Below are 26372 nucleotides of genomic sequence, written 5' to 3'. Positions count from 1 at the left end.
AGCATTTCTTCTTTATCTCTAGAGATACATGTAAAACAGCTTTTTTTTTTTCCCACGGTCTGTTTCCTGACTCTGACCTCAAATCAAGGACAAAAAGGGGACAGAGCTGCCTTAAAAAACGTTTTTCTTTCTGAAGCAAAATGTATGTGTGATGGAGGGTGGGGGGCCGTGGGGGCAGGCAGAGAAATGTGAGTTTGAATCAATTCACAGATAGCTCAGAAACTGACGGGGCCTTCCTGTATCTTCGCGTGACACCCTGCAAAGTTGTTGTTGTATGCTCTTACCCACTGCTTTGCTTATCATTTATGGTTCATTAAATGCCAAAATCTTTCTTTCCCAAGGATGCTCTTTTTTTTTTTTTTTTTTTTTGTGGTATGCGGGCCTCTCACTGTTGTGGCCTCTCCCGTTGCAGAACACAGGCTCCGGACGCACAGGCTCAGCGGCCATGGCTCACGGGCTCAGCCGCTCCGCGGCATGTGGGATCTTCCCGGACCGGGGCACAAACCCGTGTCCCCCGCATCGGCAGGCGGACTCTCAACCACTGCACCACCAGGGAAGCCCCCAAGGATGCTCTTTTAACATAACTTATTTTAGTTAACCAGTTATTAATGTTTATCAGGTACTAGGACTTTATATATATTATCTGATTGAATTCTCCCAATGGCCGTATGAGTTAGCCATAATTACTATTCCTATTTCCACAGACAGGAGAGAAAGGCACAGGGAGGTTGAGTAACTTGCCTAAGATCACCCAGCCAGGAGGTGGCAGAGCCAAAGCTCAAATCCAAGACAATCTGACTTTAAGACTACACACTTAAATGCCACTCACGCCCTTTCCTCAGACTGATATGCAGTCAAGTTAAGGATTCTGATAAGGGGGAAGGAACTGATATTTCTTGAGCATCAAATGAGTACTAGCTACTGTGCCTCGGGGCTTTATAAGTCTTTCTCCTAAAACCTTCTCCATAACCCTATATGGTAATTATCAGCATGGCCTCCCCCTCCCCTTCACTGTGTTGAGGTTCAAAGAAGTTAAGTAACATGTCCAAAGTCACAAATCTAGGCAGTGACAAAGCCAGCCTTCAAACCTATGTCTGTCTGACTCCAACATGACAGAACACTGGAGAAACCATAGCAATCGGCCTTTGACAGCAAACAGAGATGTTACATTATTATGTTTCCTTTCAGTTTTGCTAGGTGAAGCATATGTCTGTTTCTCCTTGTGGAGGTTAAGTCTCCTTGTATCTTAATTTTGAAATAACCCATAATATAGTAGACTATTTTTAAGTTACAGTATCCTATAATTGAAAAAACATAATAACAAGGGTTGGTGAAAGTGTGCAGAAATTGGAACCCTCATACACTGTCAGTAGGAGTGTAAAATAGTACAATTGTGTTTGGAGACTATCTGGCAGCTTCTTTAAAGGTTAAACATAGAGTTAACCATTTGATCCAGTAATTCCACTCCTAGGTATGTACCCAAGAGAATTGAAAACCTACGTCTACACAAAAACTTACATGAATATTCACAGCAGCATTATTCATATAGTAAAAAAGTAGAAACATCTCACATGTCCATCATATGAGTGGATAAACAAAATGTAGTTTATCTACACAGTGGAATTACTATTCAGCAATAAAAATGAATGAAGTAGTGATATATGGTATAGCACTGATATACCCTGAAGACATTGTGCTAGGTGAAAGCAGCCAGTCACAAAGGACCACATATTATATGATTCCACTTATGTGAAATGTCCAGAATAGGAAGAGCTATAGAGACAGAAAGTAGATCATTGGTTCCCAGGAGTTAGAAGGGAGATGATAGCTAAAGAGTAGATGGTTTATTTTGGGGGAGGTTGATAAAAAAAAAATGTGCTAAAATTGATTGTGGTAACAATTGCACAACTTTCTCTATGTACCACATTGAATGGTAGACTTTAAATAGGTGAATGGTATGTTATGTGAATTATATCTCAATAGAGCAATTATATATTTATATTAAAAAACTGCACCATGAAAAAAACCCAATATTATGCATTTGATAGGCTCTCAAGAAATACCTATTGAATGAATGACTATTTAAAAATAATACTAGTTTATTTAAATTCAAATATGTCTTTTAGGAATGGATAGTTTATTTAGCAACAACGTTGCATAAACTATGCCCCAGACTCAACCATCCCCTGAGGTGAATGCTGATAATACTGACATCCCACAAGGGCTGAAACGTGGTCCTCAGTGGTGAAAGTTTAGCAATGGCCACACCTGTGGAGGAATTTCCCCTCTGTTCCAACAGGACCAGCTGTGGTGAAAGAACCATCTGTGGCTTGCTGACAATAGGGATGCCGCTGAGTGTTAACTGATCTCCCAAAACCCTCACTGAGCCAAACCCAGACCAGCAAGAATCTCTAGTGTGACTCAGGGCCACCAGCTAATGAAGGTATCACTTGGGTCCTGGAATCCAGGAAGATGAACAACTACCCTTCCTTTGTTACTTGAGAAACCCCCAAGAGCAGGTCCTGGTAGCACGTATCTATTTATGGTCACCTTTGAGGACAGATGAAAGAGTATGGGGAAAATATCAATAAATTCCAGAGTAAAAATAGAAACCAATATTCAGGGTTGAAGGGGAGGAACATAGAATAAATCAAAGTCCAAACTTGAGATCCAGTTGAGGAATTAGCCTGGTGTGAATGACTAAAGAAAAGCCAAGGAAAAAAAAAGCACCCAAATGCTGAGTGCATTGAAGAAGAAACAAGGTAGAGTATTAGTAGATTTAACAGCAAAACAAATGAGCTCAACAAACAAGCTCTGCATGAGTTGATATGGTCCAGAACCTACCAATGACTAGACATTCCCTTCAAGGAATAGTTTTCAAGCCTTCCTCGTCAGGGAACAAAAAACCTCTCAGGGATACTTTAGAAAGCATGTATTTTACGACTCAAATTCTACAGTAACAACAACAAAATAAGTCTTGGATTAGGGAAGTTTGTTCTGAGGACCCTGTGTGAAACAGAGGTGAAAATATGGTACCAAACTGGAATAGATTATCTGAGACATGGAGGCTCAAAGATGCACATGTGCTGTGTGCTGGCTTCACATCTCCAGGGATTCACTGGTATTATTTTGGAGAGAATTCAATCCATTCTACAAGGAAGCATCCTTGTGCAAAACAAATCACAACTACAAAGCCTTGCGTAAAGGCTAGGAGTTTTTATATATGTTATTTTGTTCTATTTCTAAAACAACTCTGTGAGATAGATGTTTCACAGATGAAGAAGAAACTGTGGCTCAAAGAAATCCAACAACCTTCCCAACTAATAAGTGGCAGGGATAGGATTCAATTCTGGGTCTTCAAACTTCTTAACCACTATTTTCTCCACTACCCTACACCTTTCCAAAGTAAGACTGTAATGAATTTGTCTAGCCATGGAAGGCCTTCTAGAACGAAAGACTGACATTTTGATAGAGATGAAAGATCACTACAAAAGTAAGCAGACCAGAGGGAGAATATCGCAAGAGTAACAGGAGGGTACTGGGCTTTGGAACATCGGCAAGTCAGGGGACCCTAGGGCAAGGACTATGTATGAAGCACTAGTCAAAATAAAAGCAGCAATATCTACCGTTACATCTAGTCCCTTAAAGCCTACAGCTTCTGATTTATTTTGTTGTCTGTACTTGGTGAAGCACGTACAAGAAGATAAGAATTTGGGGATTTTAGAATGGAACTGCTCTTAACATTACTCAGTGTCTTATTTAGACTATAAATGTTAAAATGTGCTCCCAGAGTGGCCAACATTGCCATAGCCAATAAATAAACAAAATCGAGAAGAAAAATAATGGTAATAGCTTTCAACATCTCTCATACAGTTCACAGAGATGAGATCATAATAAAAGTTGTGGTTGATTTTGCCACTTATCTTTCATTTAATATAATTCTCAACCATAAATCTTGCTTTTGGGTTTGTGGGGCAGAATTTCCAATTGTTTCTTCCCCTACCAGGAGTAACAAACCCAGCTGGCTAAGCTCCTATCATTGACATAAGGTAATGACATAAGGTAATAAAAGGTGAAACATCCCTGTACCTGGGGGTCCCAAGGAAAGGGATCCCTTGCTCTTGGAAACTTTTCTGAATCTGTCACCAGTCATGGCCACTATATAGAGGGACTGCAGGCTGCAAACATTTCAGAAAGAAATGTTGGGTCTAAATCTATTTGTGGTGTTGGCCCATCAGTTACCAAGTGGAAAGAATACTGGACAGAGAGCCAGGGCCCTGTATTCTAATCCACTCTCTGCCATTAAGTAGGTAGGTAACCTTCACCGAGGGCTTTCCTCTCTCCTGGCCACAGGGCGCTCATCTGTAAAATGAAGGGCTCAGAGTAGATCATCGCTGAAGATCTCTCCAGCTGTAGGATATTTTGCATCCCCACCGCACACCACCCCTCCTCTGCTTGATAACCTGTTCTGGCGATTTCATAGCAAGTACCTGTTTCTTGGTCACAGTGCCATCCACGGGGTCCACGTATTCAAAGCTGTCTGTCTTCGCCACACTGTAGACGTGGCTCCCCACAGCAAACTGCTGGCCGATGAAGGACTTGTCTGTGACCAAGGCCTCCAGGTCCCTCATGATGTAATAGGTCGTCTTGGGCTCTAAGCCCTCATAATCAAACCTGGCGAGGGAGGAGCAGGACACAGGATAAACACAAATCTAATCAGAGAACCAGCAGCTGGGTGGGCCTCTCAAGGTCATTTAATCATTGGTTTTGTTTAAAGAAGAACAGCACATGGAAGAACATGGAAGAAACATGGAAGAACAGCACAGAGAAGCATCTGCAGCTGGTCTCCCCTCTTTCCCCTGCCAGCCCTCCATTCATTCCCCACACAGCAGCCAGCATCATCTTGTAAACATCAAATCGTGCCAATCCTTTCCTTTAAATCCCTCCAGAAATGCCTGTCATGTTGAGAGCAAGAGTCAACACCCTAACCACAGCCTATAAGGCACTGTGGGATCTGACCTGCCCACGTCTTTGATTTTACTTTGTCCCGCTCTTGTTCACTATGCTCCAGCCACATGGGCCCCCTTTCCAGTCCTCAGAGACACTTTGCCCTTTCCCTTCGTTGGGCCTTTGCTCTTGCTATCTGTTTCCTTTCCCTGGTACAATCTTCCCCAGGCTACTCAAATAGCTGACACATTCCCTTCTTTCAGCTTTCAAATTTAGTGTTACCTCTAGAAAGTGACCTTCTCTGACCAGTCATCTAAGGTAGCTTCCCTCTATCTCTCCCCACCTCTTACCATCCTTTATTTCTTCTTTTGGTAGTTATCCCAATCTGCATTTGCTCTGTTTATATATTTGTTTCCTTATTTCTTGTCTTTGCCCCTGAGTACTGGAAGCTCCAGGAGGGTAGAGATCTTACCTGTTTTGTTCTCTGTTGCTTCCGACAAGTAGTGTTTTTTGTAAGTAATGGAATGAAAGATGGGAGGAAGTGAAGGAAGAAAGGAAGGAGAGAGAGGAATCAAGGCAGGGGAAGAGAGAAGGAGGAAGCGAATTCAATGTACCATAAAACTCTCTTGGAAACTTGGAAGAAATATCATAATTGTTCCATTAAAAAAGAAGGTCCCCCTAGCCAAGAACATCAAATATAACAATGGGGCTGGGAGGTGATTAGGGGAAAAAAAAAGACTAAAAATAACCCTTATCTCATTTGTTGTTGTGGAGTTTAAATATGATAATGCATACCAAGTAGTTGGCACAATGCCCGACACCAGTGCTTAAAACTCTTAATTACTTTTATTCTTAGTCACTACCATAAGGAAACTGTAGGGTCTTTCCCGATGTCAGATGGTTTTGACCAAGTCCTTACGGCACACCCAGGGGGCTCTGTTTAAGAAGGAAGCCCTAGCTGTGCTCATGCAGCTGTGCTGGGATCTCACACTGGGCTCTCTGTAAACAGGAAAGAAGGTGAGTTCTCAGAGTGAACTAAAGAAGGAAGATCTGAATAGTTGTTACTACTTTTTTCCACCCAAGATCTTCTGTGACTTCAGCAGACAACAGGGTGTTAGCCAAAAGGAATGATACCATGGCTAACAATGGGTCCCCTGCACCTTCATCCCCCCTCTCTTCTGTTCTCTCTTACACAAGGTGTGTCCTCCCAGCCTCAGAAACAAAACAAAAGGGAATTCTCTCAGAACATTCCTTCTCCGTAGTGTATGTGTTCTAATCCTAGATTCTCTTTAAAGATAACTTTTTGGGAAGGTAAAACCTAGCCAAGCAGAAGGGGGCAGGAGGTTGAGATAAGAGGGTGTAGCAGGAGACAGAGAGGCACTGAAAGAGACTTAGAAGTTGAGAAAATACACTAATGTGACAGGTCACATCCAGTCTATGGCTGAGGTCATCAGACCAGCTGCCCAAATGCTCATCTTCATACACATGCAGGTTCTAGCACTACCTTCCCCTCACTACCCCAAAAAACCCCCTCTGACCATCACCACCACCAACACACTTTCGAGGAAAGAAATTTCAAAATGGAGAATTCCTTTTGGGGTCCACTCATACAAGGAGAATCATCTGGGTTCTCAGATACAACTTCAGGCTCAGTATTAGTTAAACCAAAATTGTTTAATTATCTCCTCCCCACCAAGACAACAGTCAGGCTAGACATCATTTTCTTTCACAAGCACTTTTAACCTACCTTCCCCAGAGGCTGAAGGAAATGTTTACTTTCATTCTACCTATTCCCTCCTGCCTTTTTCTTTATCTCTGTGATCTCCTTGTACAGAAATCTGAAACATAATTCAAAGTCCTACAAGAATTTATATCTCCACTGCATTCTATTCTCTAATACGGTATTTGGTATGAAAAAAGTAATTGCCATGTAACCTCTTGGCCACAAAAAAATGAACTATATTATGAATACACTTATCATAATACCATGTCTTCAAAATGCTGGCAGAAAGCTAGACAATCATTCCACAAATTATGAGGAACACATCTCTGACTCAAAGCGATCTCACTAAGCCAGAGGTTGGCAGTCACAATATATTTTATCAGGTTGGATTTTTTGGAGCAGCTTCAGGCAATAAAAGGATTTGCTGTGCCAATTGGTCCCTTTGGTATGCCAAAAAAGCCCACAAGAATCAGGATTTGGGGCACTTGTTAGAAACACTAGTGAATAAAACAAGCTCCCACCTGCCCTGAGAGTCCTTAGTTTATAACACAATGAATAATTTGAGGTGATTTCCCAGCTGAATACGATGGTGCTGTCTACATTTCCCAGAGTACTGCAGTCTCTTTGAGTTTACTGAAAACTGTCACAGGCTTCCTTATTCTCTGATATTTATCTAAGTAAACGACCTCTTAAGAGAAGAAACAATCACCTTATAAGGGAAGTCTAAAGCTTTCTTTCTGTCCCTTAGGCTCTTGAAACGCAACCAAACATCCAAAGTAGTTAACTATTCATAAGCAAAGCAAATGAGGCACTGTCTCTGTTTTTAATACACAGAGAGCCGCTGAGACTACCCAAGGATTCCCTGCCCCAATCCCACGTTCTCCACAGTTAACATCCTTTCCGACCACTGCATCCCCTAAACCATGGCTTGGTACTAGCATATCTAGCAGGCAGCCACACAGCCAGAAGACTCTGCCCCCATCGCTTGCTTCAACAACAGGAAAGCGGTAGAAACCCCCAACCCTAAGCTCTTTGCCACTGACCTTTCCCCTCCCTCCTTCCCAGGGTAGTATTTCTTTTTGCTGTAACTCCTTTCATGGGGACAAAACTTTAGCAAAATCTGGGGCTCCTGAGCCATGTGGTCCCTTCAGAGGATGCCAGCTTAGGCATCTTGGTCACGGTTGGGACCATTAGTGGGAGCTTCTGGCTTTGCCTCCCTTTCCTTGATAATTATGGGTGGAAAGCCAACAAGGAAAGCCCCTGGTCTGACTGTACAACCTTCATGGCCACCAAAGGACCTTTCAAGGTTCTGTAGTTCATATTCCCTCTGGGGATGGCGGCCCACTGTATAGGCAGGATGAAAAGATGACAGAGGGGTGTCACCAGGGGAGGGGTACTCCTTGACACCACTCCTACCACCTCTCAGGGTTATCTGGCTCTAGCGTCTGTGCTCCTCAGATTTTCCTGAAAGATGCCTCCCTCCTAAGTTTCTAGCCCACTTTTTAAAAAAAAAAAACTTCTCTAAGAGCAGTTTCCCAGGGTCCATACGGAGACCCTTGCCCTTCTCACCTGCAGTAGTAGTGGCGGCCAAATTTGGCCCAGTGATCTCGGACAATTTCCTCCACACTCTGCTTCCGGGCAGCGATAATGGAGAGCCAGACCAAGACAGCCCAGAGGCCATCTTTCTCCCGGAGGTGATCAGAGCCTATGGGAGAAAGGAAGAGTCTGCTGAAGATTTGTTCACGAGGGGAAAAATTAAAACTAAATGAACTATGAAGACCAGTTAGCACTTGAGTGTTACATTGAAATGGTAGGATATATTTATCTATTGTGTTAAAAACATGTCCCATAGGGCTTCCCTGGTGGCGCAGTGGTTGAAAGTCCGCCTGCCGATGCAGGGGACACGGGTTCGTGCCCCAGTCCGGAAGGATCCCACATGCCGCGGAGCGGCTGGGCCCGTGAGCCATGGCCGCTGAGCCTGTGCGTCCGGAGCCTGTGCTCCGCAACGGGAGAGGCCACAACAGTGACAGGGCCGCATACCGCAAAAAAAAAAAAAAAAAAAAAAAAGTCCCATAATAAACTTGCATTTCTAAAAACATGCAACCGAAATTCAAATAACATAAAACAATATCAAAAAGTAAAATAAAATCCTGGAAGTTGTTGAAAGGATCCAAGAGCCAAGCTGACATCACATTTGACTAATGGTATCATTCATTCAGTAAATATTTGGTGATCCTTACAGCATACCAAGCATTGGTCTAGGTACTAGGGATACGGCAGTGAACAAGATAGCTCTTTATTCATCAAGTTTGAATTCAAGTAGGCGGGGAGGCAACAGAAAAGTAGATGAAAGAACAACATGCATCAAATAAGGACAAGAGCTATGAAAATAATTAAACTGGGTGATAATGTCACAGAGCATGATATCAGCAAAGACTTCTTTACTAGAGCAGCACAGCTTACCTAGAGTGGGGTTGAATGGTACTCCCTAACCCCACTCCACCCGCTGAAGATATGGCCACCCAGAACCTATGAATGTGACCTTATCTGGGGAAATAGTCCTGCAGATATAATTAAGTTAAGGATGTTGGGGGTGAGATCAGCCTGGATTATCCAGGTGGGCCCAAAATCCAAGGACAAGTATTCTGAGAAGAGAAGACACAGAGAGGAGAAATCCAAAGGAGCAGGTTATGTGAAGACAGAAGTGGAGATCAGAATTATGCTGCCACAAGCCAAGGAAGGCAGGAAGACACCAGAAATTGAAAGAGGCAAGGAAAGGTTCTCCCCTAAAGACTTCAGAGGAAGCATGGCTCTGCCAACACCTTGATTTTAGACTTCTGGCCTCCACAACTAGAAGACAATTAATTTCTGTTGTTTTAAGCCACCTAGTTCTTGGTAATTTGTTATGGCAGCATTAGGAAACGAATACAGGTAGTCAGGGTCAGCCCCACTGAAGTGATGATATGTGAGCCGATACCTGAGAAGAAGGAGTCAGCCATGCAGAGATCTGGGGACAAAGCACAAAGTCCCTGAGGCAGGAAGGAACTGTGAAGCTTATTCCTCTAGCTATTTACATAGAAAGAGAGGCAGCTCATATTGTGGCATTCACACGATAAAGTGTGCGGGCTAAACAGGTAGCTTCCTGTGCAAAAAGAACCCAGAGGAATATGTTGGAGGCTCATTTAAGCATCTGTCTATTGGCTAATTGTAAGCTCTGTCCTGAATACAAAGGAATGTGTTGTAGTGTAAGAAAGGTGATATAATGGGAAAAGCATGGGGAAGACTTTGGAATTAGGGTTTAAAACTAAACTCTTCTACTTCCCCGGAATGTGAGAAGTTATCGCAAAGGTGTTAACCTTTCTGAGTCTCAGCTTCTCATCTGTAAAATGGGGACACCATCACCCATCTTGTTGGGTTGTCATATGAATTTAATCACACTCAGTGAGTAGGCTCTGGAGTCAGATTGTTCACATTCAAAGTCTGGCTCAGCCACTGACCTTTGTGTGACTTGTTGTCCTCATCTGTAACATAGGGAGATAATAGCCCCTACCTCATGGGTTACTATCATGATGAAGTAACTAAATATGCCCAGGTATTTAGATCAATGACTGGGATGTCACAAGTGGTTGTCTTGTTGTTGATCTTATTGGTAATTCACATAAAGTACCAACCTGGTGCTGATTCCTCAATATGTGCTTTGAGGCAAATTGTTCTCAGTCATTCATTTAATTTTATCCTCTGACTCTAGCTACAGCAATGTCTTAAGACCAGGAGACTGGGACCAGGGGTTGGATCATTTCTTCTTGCAATAGAGCAATAAGAATGGACAACAGTACTTGGGTTTCAGGGCTATGAAACATAGAAACTCAGAAAGGAAAACCCAATGACACAAAGCTGTTTAAACTTTGAAAATGGACTGAAACAATACCTTACTTAAGTTAGGCAACTTTGAGAACTTCTCACCAAAGCTATGGACCATTTATACTTCTTGGTACACTTGCAGTGTTAAATGTTAAATGTTTTTCCTCAAAAAGGAAAACATACAACCTTGAGAGGGCAGTGAAGATACTTAAAAGGAGAAATGATCAAGTCTTTGACTCCTCCATACACCGATCGATGGTCTGCTGATGACACTTTTAGATGTCTGGTTGTGCCTGTCTTTAGCCTGAGAAGACCCTGGGCTTTTAATCATCACAGCATGGAGTGACTCTAGTCCCATCCAAGGAATTCTGCACACTGCTACAAAAATGGAAGAAATTTGGAAGATGCTGGGTTAGCTCCATGGCCTAGTGCAAAAAAACAAGTCTAGGAAGTCCTGCCCAGTGGGATAATTTCAAAATCCTTTGTCCTTTTCCAGCTGAAAAAAATCACTTTTATTTACTGTCTAGAGAGAAATACCTTTTTGTTTTAAAACATGGGCTTTGCATACCTTGAATCTCCAGCTGGATTACATTACCTAGAAATAGACCCATTGGTTGATAAGTCTGACATCTGATAAGATGTCATAATTTAGGGGAGAGAGACATAAAGTTATTTTAGCAGAATCAAAAAAAAAAAAAAAACCCCACACAAACCCACCTCAACCCTTTGTCACCAACCACATAGTAAATTGTGAACTGGCTTGGATATTCTCACCTACAAGTTAAACATTGCCCAGATTCATAAGGGGCCAATGATCAAGTAAAATTAACTGTGCTCTTTACAGCTGTTTGAGGTGGGGATGGAGACACTGATGACTTGCAATTACACACACATGATTCCACTGAACTCTCATAATGTGCTTTAGAGGGGGCTTTGGGGAAACAACTCTCCTTTTAATAACTTTAAGGCAAGTGAACTATAATGCCCTATCCCTGGAAGATAAATTCAACAGGAAATGCAGAAAATACAAAGGCGTCAAATGGTTTCCTAAAACCCCACTATAAACAGAGTGAAAATGGATGCAAGAAATGCTGACACTATATATGACAGGACTAATAGACTTTATATTAAAAATGTTTTTATAAGTTAATCAGAAAAAGAGGAACCCCAATAGATAACTGGGTGGATAGGCACAAATGAGCAATTTTCAAGAGAAAAATATTAAAAGTCAGAAACATTTGAAAAAATGTTCAATCTCACCTCAGTCACAGAAAAGTCCATAAAATGGAATCCCATTTGGAGACTTTCAAATTAGCAAGCGTTCATTAGGGGGCAGGGGAACACCTAGTACTAGCAAAGTACCAGTGTAAATGTGTACAGTTTGGTGGAATAATTTGGCAATAATAATCAACAGCCTTAAAATAGCAACCAGCTTTGGACCCAGCTATTCTACTTCTTAAATTTTAGTCAAAAGGACATTCACTAAAACAGCTTAAAGAAGAGAGAAAGTTGAAGGAATAATAAAAAGGAAAAAAATTGTTTTAAAAGAAGAGGGAAAGTTGAAAAATGAATACTAACTGTTAAAGAATAGGAAATTGTGGAAAATCCATATAAAAACTTGTGTAGATAGATAAAATATTGAATAAGAATCTTTGGTAACACATGGAATGATGTTCATCCAATTTTAATAAATGTTAAAAAAATCAGGTTACCAAAAAAGAGTATTCAGTATTTTTTTTGTAGAAAAACATTTAGATATGTATTTATGTGTGTGCACAGGTTATCAACAGGATACAGACCCAGCCGTTAACAGCGTTATCTCTGAAGCAGTAGAATTTTTGCTTCTTTTTTTTGTTTTGCTTCTTTTTCCTTTGCAATATTTCCACAATAAATGTATATTATTTTCATTATAAGAAAAAAATAAAAATTTTAAAGCTGTCAACGGTGTGTACAAATTCACATTTGAAAACATGAAACCCCATCTACCAAGGGTTAGCTGGATATTAAAGGGATCAACACTGCTGATGAACAAGTGATGAATTTTGAACCTATTGCTCATCCCATTTCTTAGATTGAGTAATAGCTATTTAGAGCATAGAGACTGAATATGACTCCCTCGTGGGGCTCACAGGTTTTGGGATTTGGTTCAGGATGTACTGTAAGGCTTTAGGACTTGACAGAAAATGAGAACAGGGAAGGCAGTGCACTGCTGAGCTGTCAACATTAGCCTTGGAGGAAGCTGGGCTTAGGGGATGTGTTTTGTTCACCTCACAGGGAGACTCCACTAGCAAGGACAAAGCTTCAGATTCATCCCAATAGCCCCTAGGGCATTTCTACTATTGCTGACCGGGCACAAAGAGGGGCTCACTCAGCCTGTGTTTCACCCCCTATCTTCCCAGGCAAAATCTCTACACTCTGTGAACAGTTAAACAGCTGTTTGGGAAAAAACAAATAAAATAGCTCTTTTACTTCCTCATTTCATATATTCACAGCTGCTCCATCTTTAAAACATGAGATTCCAGAAAAAAGTTCTTCGGCACTAATATTTATACATGCATACTATTGCCTGTACAATTTTTAGTAGATTTTATTTTTTAGAGCAGTGTTAGCTTCATAGCAAACTTGAATGAAAAGAACGGAGAGTTCCATAAGAGTCCCTATCTTCACACAAACACAATCTCCCCACCATCAATATCCTGCACCAGAGTGGGATGTTTGTTACAAATGATGAACCTACACTGACACATCATCACCCAAAGTCCACAGTTCACATTAGGGTTCACTGATGGTGTTGTACATTCTATGGGTTTTGACAAACATATACCCACCATTACAGTATCATACAGAACAGTTTCACTGCCCTAAAACTCCTCTGTGTTCTGACTTTTCATCCTTCCCTCCCTCGTAGCCCCTGGCAACCACTAATCCTTTTATTATCTTTATTGTTTTGCCTTTTCCAGATTATCATATAATTGGACTTTTTAGTTTGGCTTCTTTCACTTAGTAATATGCATTTAAGGTTCCTCCATGTCTTTTCATGTCTTTTTTTTTTTTTTTTTTTTGCGGTACATGGGCCTCTCACTGTTGTGGCCTCTCCCGTTGCGGAGCACAGGCTCTGGACGCGCAGGCTCAGCGGCCATGGCTCACGGGCCCAACCGCTCCACGGCATGTGGGATCTTCCCGCACCGGGGCACGAACCCGTGTCCCCTGCATCGGCAGGCAGACTCTCAACCACTGCGCCACCAGGGAAGCCCTCTTTTCATGTCTTAATAGCTCATTTCTCCTTAGCATTGAATAACACAGTACAATTTTTGAAGTTTGCTTCCTCTGGATTTCTGGCTGGTGGTGCAGCCAGAGCTTGCCACCTGGTTCAGAACATTGCAAGAAGCTTTAACCCATATTTCCAAAGCCTGTAAGTACCACTCAACTGTCCTTCCTCTATCCAGGCTAGCCCAGCCCGAAGCCCACTCAGACTTGCTTTGACCAGCCTGGAAAAGCAGTCATCCCCACCCAGATACCAGAAGGAAGGGTCTCAGCTCTCCCTGCCACAACTCCAGGAAAAACTGACACCAAAAACAGGTCTATTTTTTTCTTATCAGAAACATCCCCACTCTTCTATTCCCCAAAACTAGACTTTGAATTTTCTCAAGCTTTAAAACCATATTACTTTGAGCTAGGCAGTACACCAGTAAGTATACTGACATAAAAGAAATGGGGGAAAAAAAGAGTACTCAATCTCAAAGGAATTTTCCTCAAATGGAAATGCCAGCACGGGCAAATCAACTCAATAAAACACCACACATGTTACTAAAAGATCAAGTCATCTCAGCTGAAACTCAGATCAGGAAAGTCTTAATTTGTCATTTGGGAAAACACAAATCATTATGCACCTGTTGCCAACTCCAAGCTAGAAATAAGTTAGTGGTTCTCAACCCAGGCTGCCCATTAGAATCTCCTAAAGAACTTATTAAAAATACCAATGCTCAGGCCCCACCCCGGACCAATAAAATCAGAAGTTTTGGCAATGGGACCCAGGCATCAGTATATATATTTTTTAATTCCTTGGGTAATTTTTATGAGCAGCCAGAGTTGAGAACCACTGTTTTAAGAGAAGCCTACTCAAAACAGTCCCATATCAGGGGCAGATTACTTAGGGGTAGTGAATTAGGCCTCTTCCTCTATTTGCTCAAATTTGGCACTAAAGGAAAGTGGTCATTGGTCTCTAGTTTGATGGATGCCCCTGGCCCTAGTCAGGGGGGGCCCTCTCACTGGAGCCAGCTTCAGTATCATGGTTTTCCCCCACCCCTTTTGTCTGGAAATCTTGTGAGGGCCTTGCCAAATGTGGGGTAACCAACTCATCCTGGTGTGCCTGGGACTTTCCCCATTTTAGCAGGAAATGAACAATATCCCAGGAAACCTCTCCATCCCATGCATACCAAGGTGGCTGGCCAGCTGATAAGGAAGGCCATTTGCTCAAAGAGGCTCCTGACGGTTTTCAGGATATGTGCATATACAGCACATACCTAAGCACACATATTTCCTAGAGCCAGAAATGATAGGAAATATATCTATATACTTGATGCAGAATTACACAGCAAGATAAATTCCATTTTTGGAAGAATAACAGCAAGGCACCAGGCACTTCACTCAGTACTTTATACATCTATTATCTAATTTTTTTTTTTTTTTTTTTGCGGTAAGCAGGCCTCTCACTGTTGTGGCCTCTCCCGTTATGGAGTACAGGCTCCGGACGCACAGGCTCAGCAGCCATGGCTCACGGGCCCAGCCACTCTGCGGCACGTGGGATCTTCCTGGACCGGGGCACGAACCCGTGTCCCCTGCATCGGCAGGCGGACTCTCAACCACTGCGCCACCAGGGAAGCCCTATTATCTAATTTTGACAATTTGATAGCTTCTCTTTACAGATAAGAGATTGAGGTTAGGTCATTTGTATGAAGTCACATGGCCACTAAGGGGTGAAAAGAAGATTCACACCTGGGCAGTTTGGCTCCAACGCCTGTGGACATAACCACTGCTGGAAATGCCCAGCATGCCAGTGGTCCTCAGGAGCTGCAATGAGGCAGATAAAATGCCCCAGGTGGTTAGACCTGAGGCAACCCTTCTGAAGATCTGGGTGATGGATTGGTATTTTTTCCTCCTCACACTAGACATTCAGGAAAAGTTGCCAAATTTCCCTTTACTTCTCCTCTCCTATCGATTTACCCTTTTCATTTACAAATGAAGTTTTCATTAATTTGCAGTGAAATTCTTTCCATCCTCTTTGTATCCACTCAAGGATTTGTCTTTTCAAAATAGTGAAGTCATGAGGGAACACTGGGAGGCACCCCTTGCAGGGAATCGGAGATTTGAGAACATGCTATTGAACTGTGACAGGTTGTTGTTTTGGGTTTTTTTTTTTCCGTGTCTCAAACTGCTCATGTTCAGCTCTTTAAATCTGGCCAAAAGCAGGGCTCATGGAAAAATTGTCAATTTTCCATGCTTAAAAAGAAATGCTTCTTGGGCTTCCCTGGTGGCGCAGTGGTTGAGAGTCCGCCTGCCGATGCAGGGGACACGGGTTCGTGCCCCGGTCCGGGAAGATCCCACATGCCGTGGAGCGGCTGGGCCCGTGAGCCATGGCCGCTGAGCCTGCGCGTCTGGAGCCTGTGCTCCGCAATGGGAGAGGCCACAGCAGTGAGAGGCCCGCGTACTGCAAAAAAAACCAAAACCAAACAAACAAAAAAGAAATGCTTCTTAAAAAATTAATGCTCTAAAATGTTTGCAATTGGAAAACCAATCTGTCCTGCAGGTAAGCGGGTCAGAGCCAGCTGTCAGCTCAGCAAGGTAGGACGGCAGTAACCGACAGTGTAGCTCACGCTGTGCTGTGGGCATACGGGCTCCCAATGCTATGTAACAATGAATCTGATGATGATGATGATTAATAATAATAGTGTTTGACATAATAACGCAGCAGGGCTCTTGGCTAATATCCTGACCGTTGCAACACCCTGTAAACTCCATGAGGGAAGGACCCATATCTGAAATGACTCATCATTCTATCCTGGCCCTGGCTCATAGAAGGTGCACAGTAAACCTTCACTGAATGAGTAAATGAATGATGAGGTGACACTCTAGTATGTAGTGTGATTCATCAGATTCACTCCTCACTAAAAGCTAGAAGCAACCTGAAAAGATATATGGGAAAAAAACTTTATAGATCATCCCATTGAACAGATTCAGCTTATAAATGAGGAAACTGAGGCCCAGAGAAGTGATCTGTGTAAGGAAGTTCAATGACAGAGAGTGGGAGTCAAGGTCTATCTGGGTCTAACTGGGACTGTCATCTCCCGGTGCTGTGCTGCTTACATGACACCATTCTTCCACATCCCCGGCATGCATCCCATCCCCATCTAAAAGAATTAACCAGATGGGAGAAAAGGACACCCTTGGCATTGTCCTTAAACAGGAGCAGCAGAGTAAGACTGGGTTTGAATCCTGGCTCTGCCATGTGAACTTGGCCAGTGGTTCGACTTGCCTCTCTAAGCCTCCATTACCTTATCTGTGGTCACTATGGTCCCTAGTTCATATCAGAGTCAAGAAGTCTCAGTGAAATGACATCTAGGAGGCCCTAAGAATGTACTTAGCACTCCAAGAGATGCTCAATAAATAACAAGTATTAGCACTGTTTCACTAACACAGGCCCTACAGCAGCCAGGCCATCTATCTCATCTATCCCAGAGGAGGACAAAGCGTTCCCTATGTCAGGGCTGGCCAGCTGATGCTCGTCCCTCACGGGAACAAGCCAAGGTACAGGGCAGTGGGACCTCCTGACTCATAGGTCCCATCCCATTTCTTTGCCTCCAGTGCTCATGGGAACAACACAGCTCTCTAAGAATTATTCCTTGCTTGGTCATAAGCTGAAGCAGAAATCTCTCCATCAGGTTTAAAGCCTGCACCACAGGGTTGAGGACTTGTCACTCTTTAGGCATTGTACTTTGTTCTCAGTGGGGCTACCTGGGAGAGAGCAGCAAGGGAAGCCTCAAAGCACAACTTTAGGGACTGCATCTTAAATACCAAGGGATGGGCCCCCTTGTTAAAAGTCCCCTAGTAGACACTGTGAAAGGAAACCCTTAGTGTGTTTGGAATTCTTCAATCCATGAAGATTGAAGAATGATTTCCCAGGATCCACAGTCCCAGAATGCACGGGTAAGTGTGGACGCAGCCTCAGAGGGAGGCCCCATTCCTTTCTTTCTGCTCCACACTTTGGTGTCACACAACACCCCCTCTTGCCACACTTTTCATCATTGAAAGGGTCAGTGGAGCTGGAACTGTGGCGACCCCAAGAAAAGGTTTGGTTTGGTTCTGTTTTTGATGGAGACATTCTTTCCACACCAGGTGGGAGCTCTCTTTCCCAGCACAGGGGTTGAGAGTTTGTAGAGGGTCCAGAAGAGAGTTTCAGTTTTCAGAGTTTACAAGGAGGCTCTTGGGGAGTGTCAATCACAGCGCCGCTGTGCTCTGGCCCAGCCTAGATTGAATTGCACACGTGCACACAGCCTGTTTCGACTTGCCCAGCAGAGAAATTGCTCTCCTAGTGCTGATAATGCTGTCATCACAGCCTCCTCACGTCACATCTGCTACCCAGCCAAATTTACCCAAATCGGCCAGAAATAAGAGAAAGAAATGTGGTAGAACCTCAATAATCTGAAATTCACAGATATATGGGCCTCCTTCTCTGGCCTAGAGACTAGACAGATGTGAAAACTGCCAAATGTAGAGTTAATGATTATCTAAATAGGGAATGAACTAAAGCTTTCCTTTATTGTACCTTAAAAAAATCTGGCATTAAATAAAAATAACTGTATAAATAAGAGACAGTTAAGCCTATTCAATATTCAACAGCACTCCTGTGAACCTAATCTTGAGTTAGGATGTACATAGTTCATGTGTGAAATACAGATGAAGAAGTAGGTATGGAACTTGAAAGTGTTATAGACTGTTTAACTATTAGGGAAAATAAAATGTCCATTCATAAAGCAACCAGAGAGTAAGTCAGTAATATAAACCATAAGACAATAGAGCAGAGAATGTCTCTGCTAAAGGCTGTAAGAAGATCTTTATATACAAAAGATCACTAAAGCTGGAACCTAGCCACTAATGAACACGGCTATTTACAGGTAATTGTCAGCAGCCTCCACTCCCCCCCAGGAAATAAATGTTAATAAAATGAATTATAAATACTTAACAGGATTTAAATTTTTTAATCTGTTCATTAACACAGGTCTTGGGAATGAATTTTCCTAGAAGCACCTTGCTCGCTATTAATTTGTGCTAATAATGATGTGATAATTGAAAGTACCAAAAGTTTATTTCAAAATTTTATATAATTCCAATTTTAATATCATTCATAAAATTCTTCCTCACCGCCTTCCAACTGGTCTATATTTATGTGTTTTTGTTTTTATGAATTCTCCCAAATCTTGGGATACCCTAATGCCCAGACTTCCAGAAATACAACCACTCAAGAATGATAAAAATATAACTACTAGCAATGCAAAGAAGAAATACCAAAATGGAAATTCTTTGTTTCTTCCTCCCTTTTTTCCTTCCATCCATCTTTCCAGCCTTCCTCCCTTCCTTCCTCCCTTCCTCCCTCCCTTCCTTCCTTCTATCCTTCCATCCAACCCACAATCAGTCAAAGCCTATCATATATATAAGAAATAGAGCTGAGCAAGAGAGACATGGCGCCTGTCCTCAGGGCATTTACGGTTGCATGGCAAGCAGAGGGATCCAGAAAAATCTCAAAAGACTGGAAAGATACACGAGATTTCCTGTGAATGAAACACCTACATACTCTGGGCCTCTTCCTTTTGTGTTAGAGACTGGAGAGATATAAAAATAGCCAATGTCAAGAGCACCAGACTGTACTCCAGAGTTCACAGTGAAAAAAGTTGGTGTGATAATGAGGGACAAGCCATGTTGGTGCCAGGAGACCTGGATTCAATTCCAAATTTCCAGAAAGAGATGGATGTATACAAAAGGCTTAGCAATGCCCCCAGCACATACTAAGTGCTCATTTAAAAAGATAATTGTTATTATTGTGAAGAACTCAACAGAGAGCACTTTCTTGGAAAGAGAAAACATTGTTGTATTGCCTGATTTTATCTGGCAAATTTGTATGTCTATTGACATTAACTTTTAAAAAATACATAACAAAAGTAATAGTAATACTCGAGATGGTGGTCAGCTTGGAGGTCTTCCAGGCATTCACAAACAGAGCAATTCTTTATGTTACCTGTAAAGGGACAAGCTTTGGCGTGATAATTCAAACACTCCCCAGATGGTATGACTTCTTACAAAACTGATGACAATGATGGCAACCAATAGAGCATCATCAACAAATTGCCCCCAAACCTCAAAGTTTTTGGTTTTTTAGCTCTTAGTTTTAGTATTTTAGTACATCCCCTTTTGTGTATGGGAACAAGTCCAGATTCCTTCCAATTTGGAACTTGAGAAAGTTAGCCAGAATGCCATTTAGATGAACAGTTGTCTTCTGTTTAAGGATTTGTAAAATGTTCTTTCTCTCAGAAAAGAGTTTTCCAAAGCCCTTCCCAGGAAGTGGATGAATATCTGGTTCTAGCACAAAAGATGATTTGGCTTCTGAAATGACCTTGGTTCTTTGACAGAGCAATAAATATAGGCTTCCTATTGTCCAGGACCTGCACCTTTCCACAGGAGAGAAGCCTGAACACTGATCCTATCACCAGCTTGTTACCTTGGAAAGTTCTGGGAGCTCAAGATGCCGGCTGATTTTCCCCTGAGGGAAATTTCCACTCAGGGTATATATATCCTTCTTCTCTTGGGCAAAAAGCTTGGCATTCCTGAGCCTGAGGCAGATCCATATTTTCAAGGTTTCTTGGCACTAAACTATGCTTACTAGTTGGTACACAGCTCCATGCCCCAGGGGCACTGAAAAAGGCCTCCACTAGAGAAAGCTTTGATAAGTTTTCGAAGTGTCTCCCTAGTCTCAGGTCTAAAATCTTTCCATCTCTCTGCTTTCTCCTTCCTTAATTAGCCCACTTGATTTTGAGAACTATATCCCAAGGTAGATGGGGAGCTCCTGTGATCAGATGACTTTTACAGGCTGGAATTGTGAGGGGTCAGAGGGACCATGCGGCTTGTCTGTAGGTGGCAGGTGAGGGTCTTGAATGTAATCATCAGCCTCACATTCCAGGCCTCTAGACTTCCTGAACCAAACTTGGTGTGGCATCTCAGACACACTCTTTCTACCATTCCTGATGAAAAACAAATACTGGTTTTCACTAGAGCAACGTTTCCTACTCCTGACTGCACATCAGAATTACATGAGGATACTTACTTAAAATGCAGACTCTCAGGCTCCACCTTGCCAGGGATTCCAAGCAAGGGTAGGATGGAAAATCTATATTTTTAGCAAGCTTCCCAGGTGATTCTTACACATTCAGCTCAGTGCCTCTCCAAGAACTGGCATTAATAAGGAACAGCATGAATCCACTTTTTCCTTCCAAGACTGAGTGGTCCAGTTCCTCAGGCCTTCTAATAGTCATTCACTGTCGGGTGCTGGAGAGATGGAATTAGCCATTGCTTTCATTGGAAAGACTGATCAGCACAGTGGAAAGCAGCATACGCCGTAGGGCAGGAGACCTGTCTTTTAGTCCAACTGTAATTTAATTCAAGTGGAGGCCTTTTCCAGGCTCTGGGGCCCTGGGTGAGTCACTTAACTACTTGGGTTCAGGAGCTTCATCTGGCAAATCAGGCCAATGTCACCAGAACTTGAAGAATGGTGGGGGTGGGCAATACCTTTAGAGCTCTACACATTGAAAAATCTCTTGTGCTCCTTGAAAGGAAAATGGCAAGCAAATATAACAGTGAGAGGCTTTTAAAAGTCCCTTCTAGTGCAGGCTACACGTTGCAATCAGCATAACAGTCTGAAAGCAAAGCTTGCTGGAAAGTGGCTGCAAGCAGACCTCCCCCCTGTGAAGACCATGGTTTCCTACTTCCAGTTGAGTCAAGTCTTAACGTCTAAGCTAGGCAGGCAAAGGGCTTCAGAAATGAGCCCCTCCCCACTGGTATTTCCAAGACTGTTTCTTGGGACTCCCTTCTCTACCCTACGCTATATATCAGAGGTTAGTGAACTACAGCCCATGGGCCAAATTTGGACTTAGGCCTATTTTTGTAAGTAAACTTTTATTGGCACACAGCCATACTCATTTATGTACTGTCTATGGCTGCTTTTGTGTTACAATTACTGAGTTGAGTAACTGTGGAAGAGACCGTACGTAGCCTCTCAGTTCACAAAGCCTAAAATATTTACTATCTGGCCCTTTACAGAAAAAGTTTGCCAACCCCTGATATAGACCAGTCTTTTTCAGTCTTTTGGCCATGACCCACAATAAATACATTTTACTGTGAGATCTAGCAAACACGTAGATACCTGTGCACATATTTACATACAAATATTTCTCAAAGTAACATTTACCTTTCCTAAATACAATGCATTCTGATAGTTTCTAGCCTATTATATTTTCTTAAAAAGCTGTTCACAACTATACCAACCTCATGACCCCAAATTAGTTTTGATTCATATTTGGAAAATACTTCTCTAGACAAACTGAACAGCTGGCTACTTACAACACATGGCCCCTAGTCTCCCACTTCTATTCCTTTCTTGACATTGCTGCCCCCATCTGACAAGGCTCTGTCCTTTCATCTTTATGTGTGCAAATCCTTCCCATTCTTTAAGAACTACCCAAATTCCATCTCTTCCAGGAAGTCTGCTTTGAGCCTCCAGTTCCAAACCACTTTCTCCTTTTCTCATCTCCCAAAGCACCTTTTCTATTCCTCTATTGTGGAACTTTAAAGTTTCTGCTTTGTAGAAAACTCACCTGTGCATCTTTCTAACTATGTACCCTAAAGATCTTGAATTTCTTAAGGGTATGGTCTTTTTTGTATTCTACATACCATCCAATACAGAGCCTTGTACTCTGTAAGTACTGAATAAATGTTTATTAAATTGAAGTCAGCAAACATTTGTTATTAATGGTATAATATGGTTTATACATATAATATTATTATTATTATTATTATTATTATTTTGCGGTACGTGGGCCTCTCACTGCTGTGGCCTCTCCCGCCGTGGAGCACAGCCTCCAGACGCGCAGGCCCAGTGGCCAAGGCTCACGGGCCCAGCTGCTCCGCAGCATGTGGGATCTACCCGGACCGGGGCACGAACCCATGTCCCCTGCATCAGCAGGCGGACTCTCAACCACTGCGCCACTAGGGAAGCCCCATACATATAATATTTTATCCTTTAATTTTAAAGACTATAAATTTATGGTCTACTGTAAGCACTCAACAAATGTTTATAAAGAGAGAGAGAGAGAGAGAGAGAGAGAGAGAGATAACCTGGACTTATCAGTTTCCATTCCAGTTGCTAGATTTGTGTTATTTTAATAACCAGCAGGCAGAATTATTATATACAATATACAATCCCTGATTTTTTTTTTTTTTTTTTTTTTGCGGTACACGGGCCTCTCACTATTGTGACTTCTCCCATTGCGGAGCACAGGCTCCGGACGCGCAGGCTCAGTGGCCATGGCTCACGGGCCCAGCCGCTCCGCGGCATGTGGGATCCTCCTGGACCGGGGCACGAACCCGCGTCCCCTGCATCGGCAGGCAGACTCTCAACCACTGCGCCACCAGGGAAGCCCCAATCCCTGATTTTTTGAGTCACGGTCACTGGTTTAGACACACAGAACACCAAAAAGGATACACAGAACACCTATTTTTAGGGCCTCAGCAGAGAAAAAGTATAACAGTTTCAACTATCCCAAGCAGACCTGCCATCCATAAGTTCTGAGATCAAACAGTAGTAATTGAGAGAGCTTGATATGATCTCTCTTTTTCCAAGGAGAAAAAGGTGCCTGCCAACCTTTCTGCACCATTAATGCTATTAGCGTCTAGCTGATTTTGGTAAAAGGAGAAAATTTCCCAGGAGAAAATTCCTTCAGGAACCCTGACATAGCCTGAAATGCTGTCATGATGACTAATTAGAGTGGTTTTACTGCAATCTGTTTAAGCATGACCAAATAAGACTTATTCTTAGGAATTCAAGGATGGTTTGGTATCAGCAAATCAATCATACTTCATTACATTAACATAATAAAGGAGAAAAAACATTAATACATCACTTGATTCTGAAAGGGCACCTTCCATCAGCCATTTATAATATGATTCTAAGAAATATTAGAATAGGAAACAAAACTACATAAGCATGATAGGGATTTTACCAATATTAAAAAGAAATCATCAAAATAGATGGTAAAATACTGAATTGATTTCCATTAAAATCATGAACTATCACAACTGTTATTTAATATTATTTTGAAGATTGCAGCTAGTGCCATAAGAATATGAAATAAAAGGTCTAAATATTAGAAAACACAAAAAATCTTTAGTCATAAATTATAGGACTGTATACCTAAAAATGTAGACCTTTTAGAAAAGAAAATGTCATAATTAATGATAGAATCTGTTAAGGTGGCTGTGAACCAGAGAAAAGGCATATTAATCAATAGCTTTTCTTTATCTGTTATATGTTTATATGCTATGTAAACAAATTAGAAAGGAAAATGAAGATATTAACATTAAAATCAAAGCTGTTGGGCTTCCCTGGTGGCGCAGTGGTTGAGAGTCCGCCTGCCAATGCAGGGGACACAGGTTCGTGCCCCGGTCCGGGAGGATCCCACATGCCGTGCAGCAGCTGGGCCCGTGAGCCATGGCCGCTGGGCCTGCATGTCCGGAGCCTGTGCTCCGCAACGGGAGAGGCCACAGCAGTGAGAGGCCCGCATACCGCAAAGAAAAAAAAAAAAAATCAAAGCTGTTAAAAGCTCTATAGGACATATGACCCAGTTTCTTCAATGAATAAATTAGAAAGAGAAAACGTAGAGGGGAGAAATGCAGATTAAAAGAGACTTAAGAGATATCAATGAGTTATGATGTAAGATCTTTTAGATCCTAATTGTAAAGATTTATCAAGGAGGGGAATGTTGAGAATAGGAGAAATTATTAAGAAATTACTTTTGGAGTTCCACTTCTGCACTTCTGTTTAGGATGTGGAAATCTATAAGAGAATGTCACTTCCATCCCAGTAATAAGAAAAGGCCAGGAAACTACGGCATAACTTAAAAAAAAAAAAAAAAAAAGATCTGAGGTCACAGGAAATAAAGTGAATTCCAAAGAGTCTCAAGGCAAGACAGGACACAAACCATCTCACCTTTAGCAGAGCACAGGAGAAAGAGGATGCTTCCATACAAGTGAATAATAAGAAGTCACATAAGAGTTTTAAACATTCTTAAAGGCCAAGTATAGCCTATTATGATAGTTTTAAATTGCTTGGAGTCCCAGATATGAAGGGCACATTCCAAGTTATTTCCCATAGGCTCCCCTGGGTACTCACAAGAAAGACTGGAAAAAGAGAGAGAGAGACTTGGTGGTGCTGACATGCAGGAAATGATCAAGTCCTGCCAAGAGATAAGCCTGAAACCCTTCTAGTTACCCAAACATTTCTTTCATAGGAAACAAAAGCCTTAAGCTCCTGGATGAATGAGCTTCAAACCTTCTCATCCCTAGGATCCAGGCAGAGGTCCACTGCTTCTGAAATAGGGGTTGAAGTAAAAACTCTCTGTCCCTGGACAAAGAGTAGGAAACAATGGGCCCAGAATCCTACACCAATACTAAACAGACACCTGCTGCCACAAGAAAAGGGTCAAGTACCTAATAATAGAGGTCTATTTTGTCTCACAGACATGCAATAACTGCTGAAACCTGTGAATGCAACAGAAACGCTGAAAAATCTCCTCCATCTCCCCATCATCATTTTCAGTACATAGTAAAAATATCCCACTACCAGAAGAATTTGAAACCTGTGATACATTGAGATACTAAAGATTATAACAGAAACAATAAAATCCAAACCCAGCTCAACTCCTGACTATATTTAATGTAACCTTGCACACTAATGCCCTGAGAGAAGAAGAGGTATGCCCATTTCTGTGTATAAATATTATTTACCTGAGTCTCTACTGTTCTTATATACATACAGTCCAGCATTCAACGAAAATTATGACATGCAAAAATCAAGAAAGAGTAAATCATTGCTGTATCAAGAGACAAAGCAATCAACAGAACTAGAGTTAGAAAATAACCAGTTATTGGAACTATCAGACAGAAAGTTTATAGTAACTATGCTTAATATGTTAAATGATCTAATGGAAAAGATAAACAACAGACATAAACAGATAAGGAATTTCATCAAAGAGATGAAAATTATTTAAAAAGAGTCAAAGAGAAATACTAGAAATAAAAACTACAGTATCAGAGATGAAGAAATCCTTCACTGGGCTCAGCAAAAGACTGGACACAGCTCAGGAAAGAATTCATGATATGCCAATAGAGATTATCTTGACTGAAACACAAAAACAATAAAGAGTAAACAAAACCAAATAGTGCATGTAAGAGCTCTGAGACAACACATGGTCACAAATTATCTAACATTATGTAATTTGAGTCTCAGAGGAGAGGAGAGAATAAGGAAAGAGAGATATTAGAAGAGATAATGGCAGATAATTTTCTAAAATTAATGAAAAACAACAAACAACAGATCCAAGAGTCCCAAAGAACCCTAAGCAGGGTTAAAAAAAAAATACATGTACCTATACATATTATTAAACTGTTAAAAACAAAAGATAAAAAGAAAATGTTGAAGCCAGCAAGAGGTGGAAAGTAGGCGAAATTTAAATACAGAGCA

At 41.8% G+C, this 26372-nt stretch overlaps 1 protein-coding gene across 1 annotated transcript in view; it reads right to left on the bottom strand.

Annotated features, from left to right (window-relative positions):
• Positions 1-26372, bottom strand: part of PGM5 (phosphoglucomutase 5) — a 193138-nt gene that overhangs the window by 48695 nt on the left and 118071 nt on the right. Inside the window, exons 8-9 of the mRNA XM_081238180.1 lie at positions 8240-8375; positions 4491-4674 (exon numbers count right to left, since the gene is read on the bottom strand). Of these exons, the coding sequence (XP_081094306.1) occupies positions 4491-4674; positions 8240-8375 (320 nt within the window). The remainder of the gene's footprint in view (positions 1-4490; positions 4675-8239; positions 8376-26372) is intronic.

This window comes from Mesoplodon bidens, assembly GCF_964165515.1.
Source record: "Mesoplodon bidens genome assembly, chromosome: 6".
NCBI lineage: Eukaryota > Metazoa > Chordata > Mammalia > Artiodactyla > Ziphiidae > Mesoplodon > Mesoplodon bidens.
This window is presented reverse-complemented; position numbering and strand designations above follow the sequence as displayed.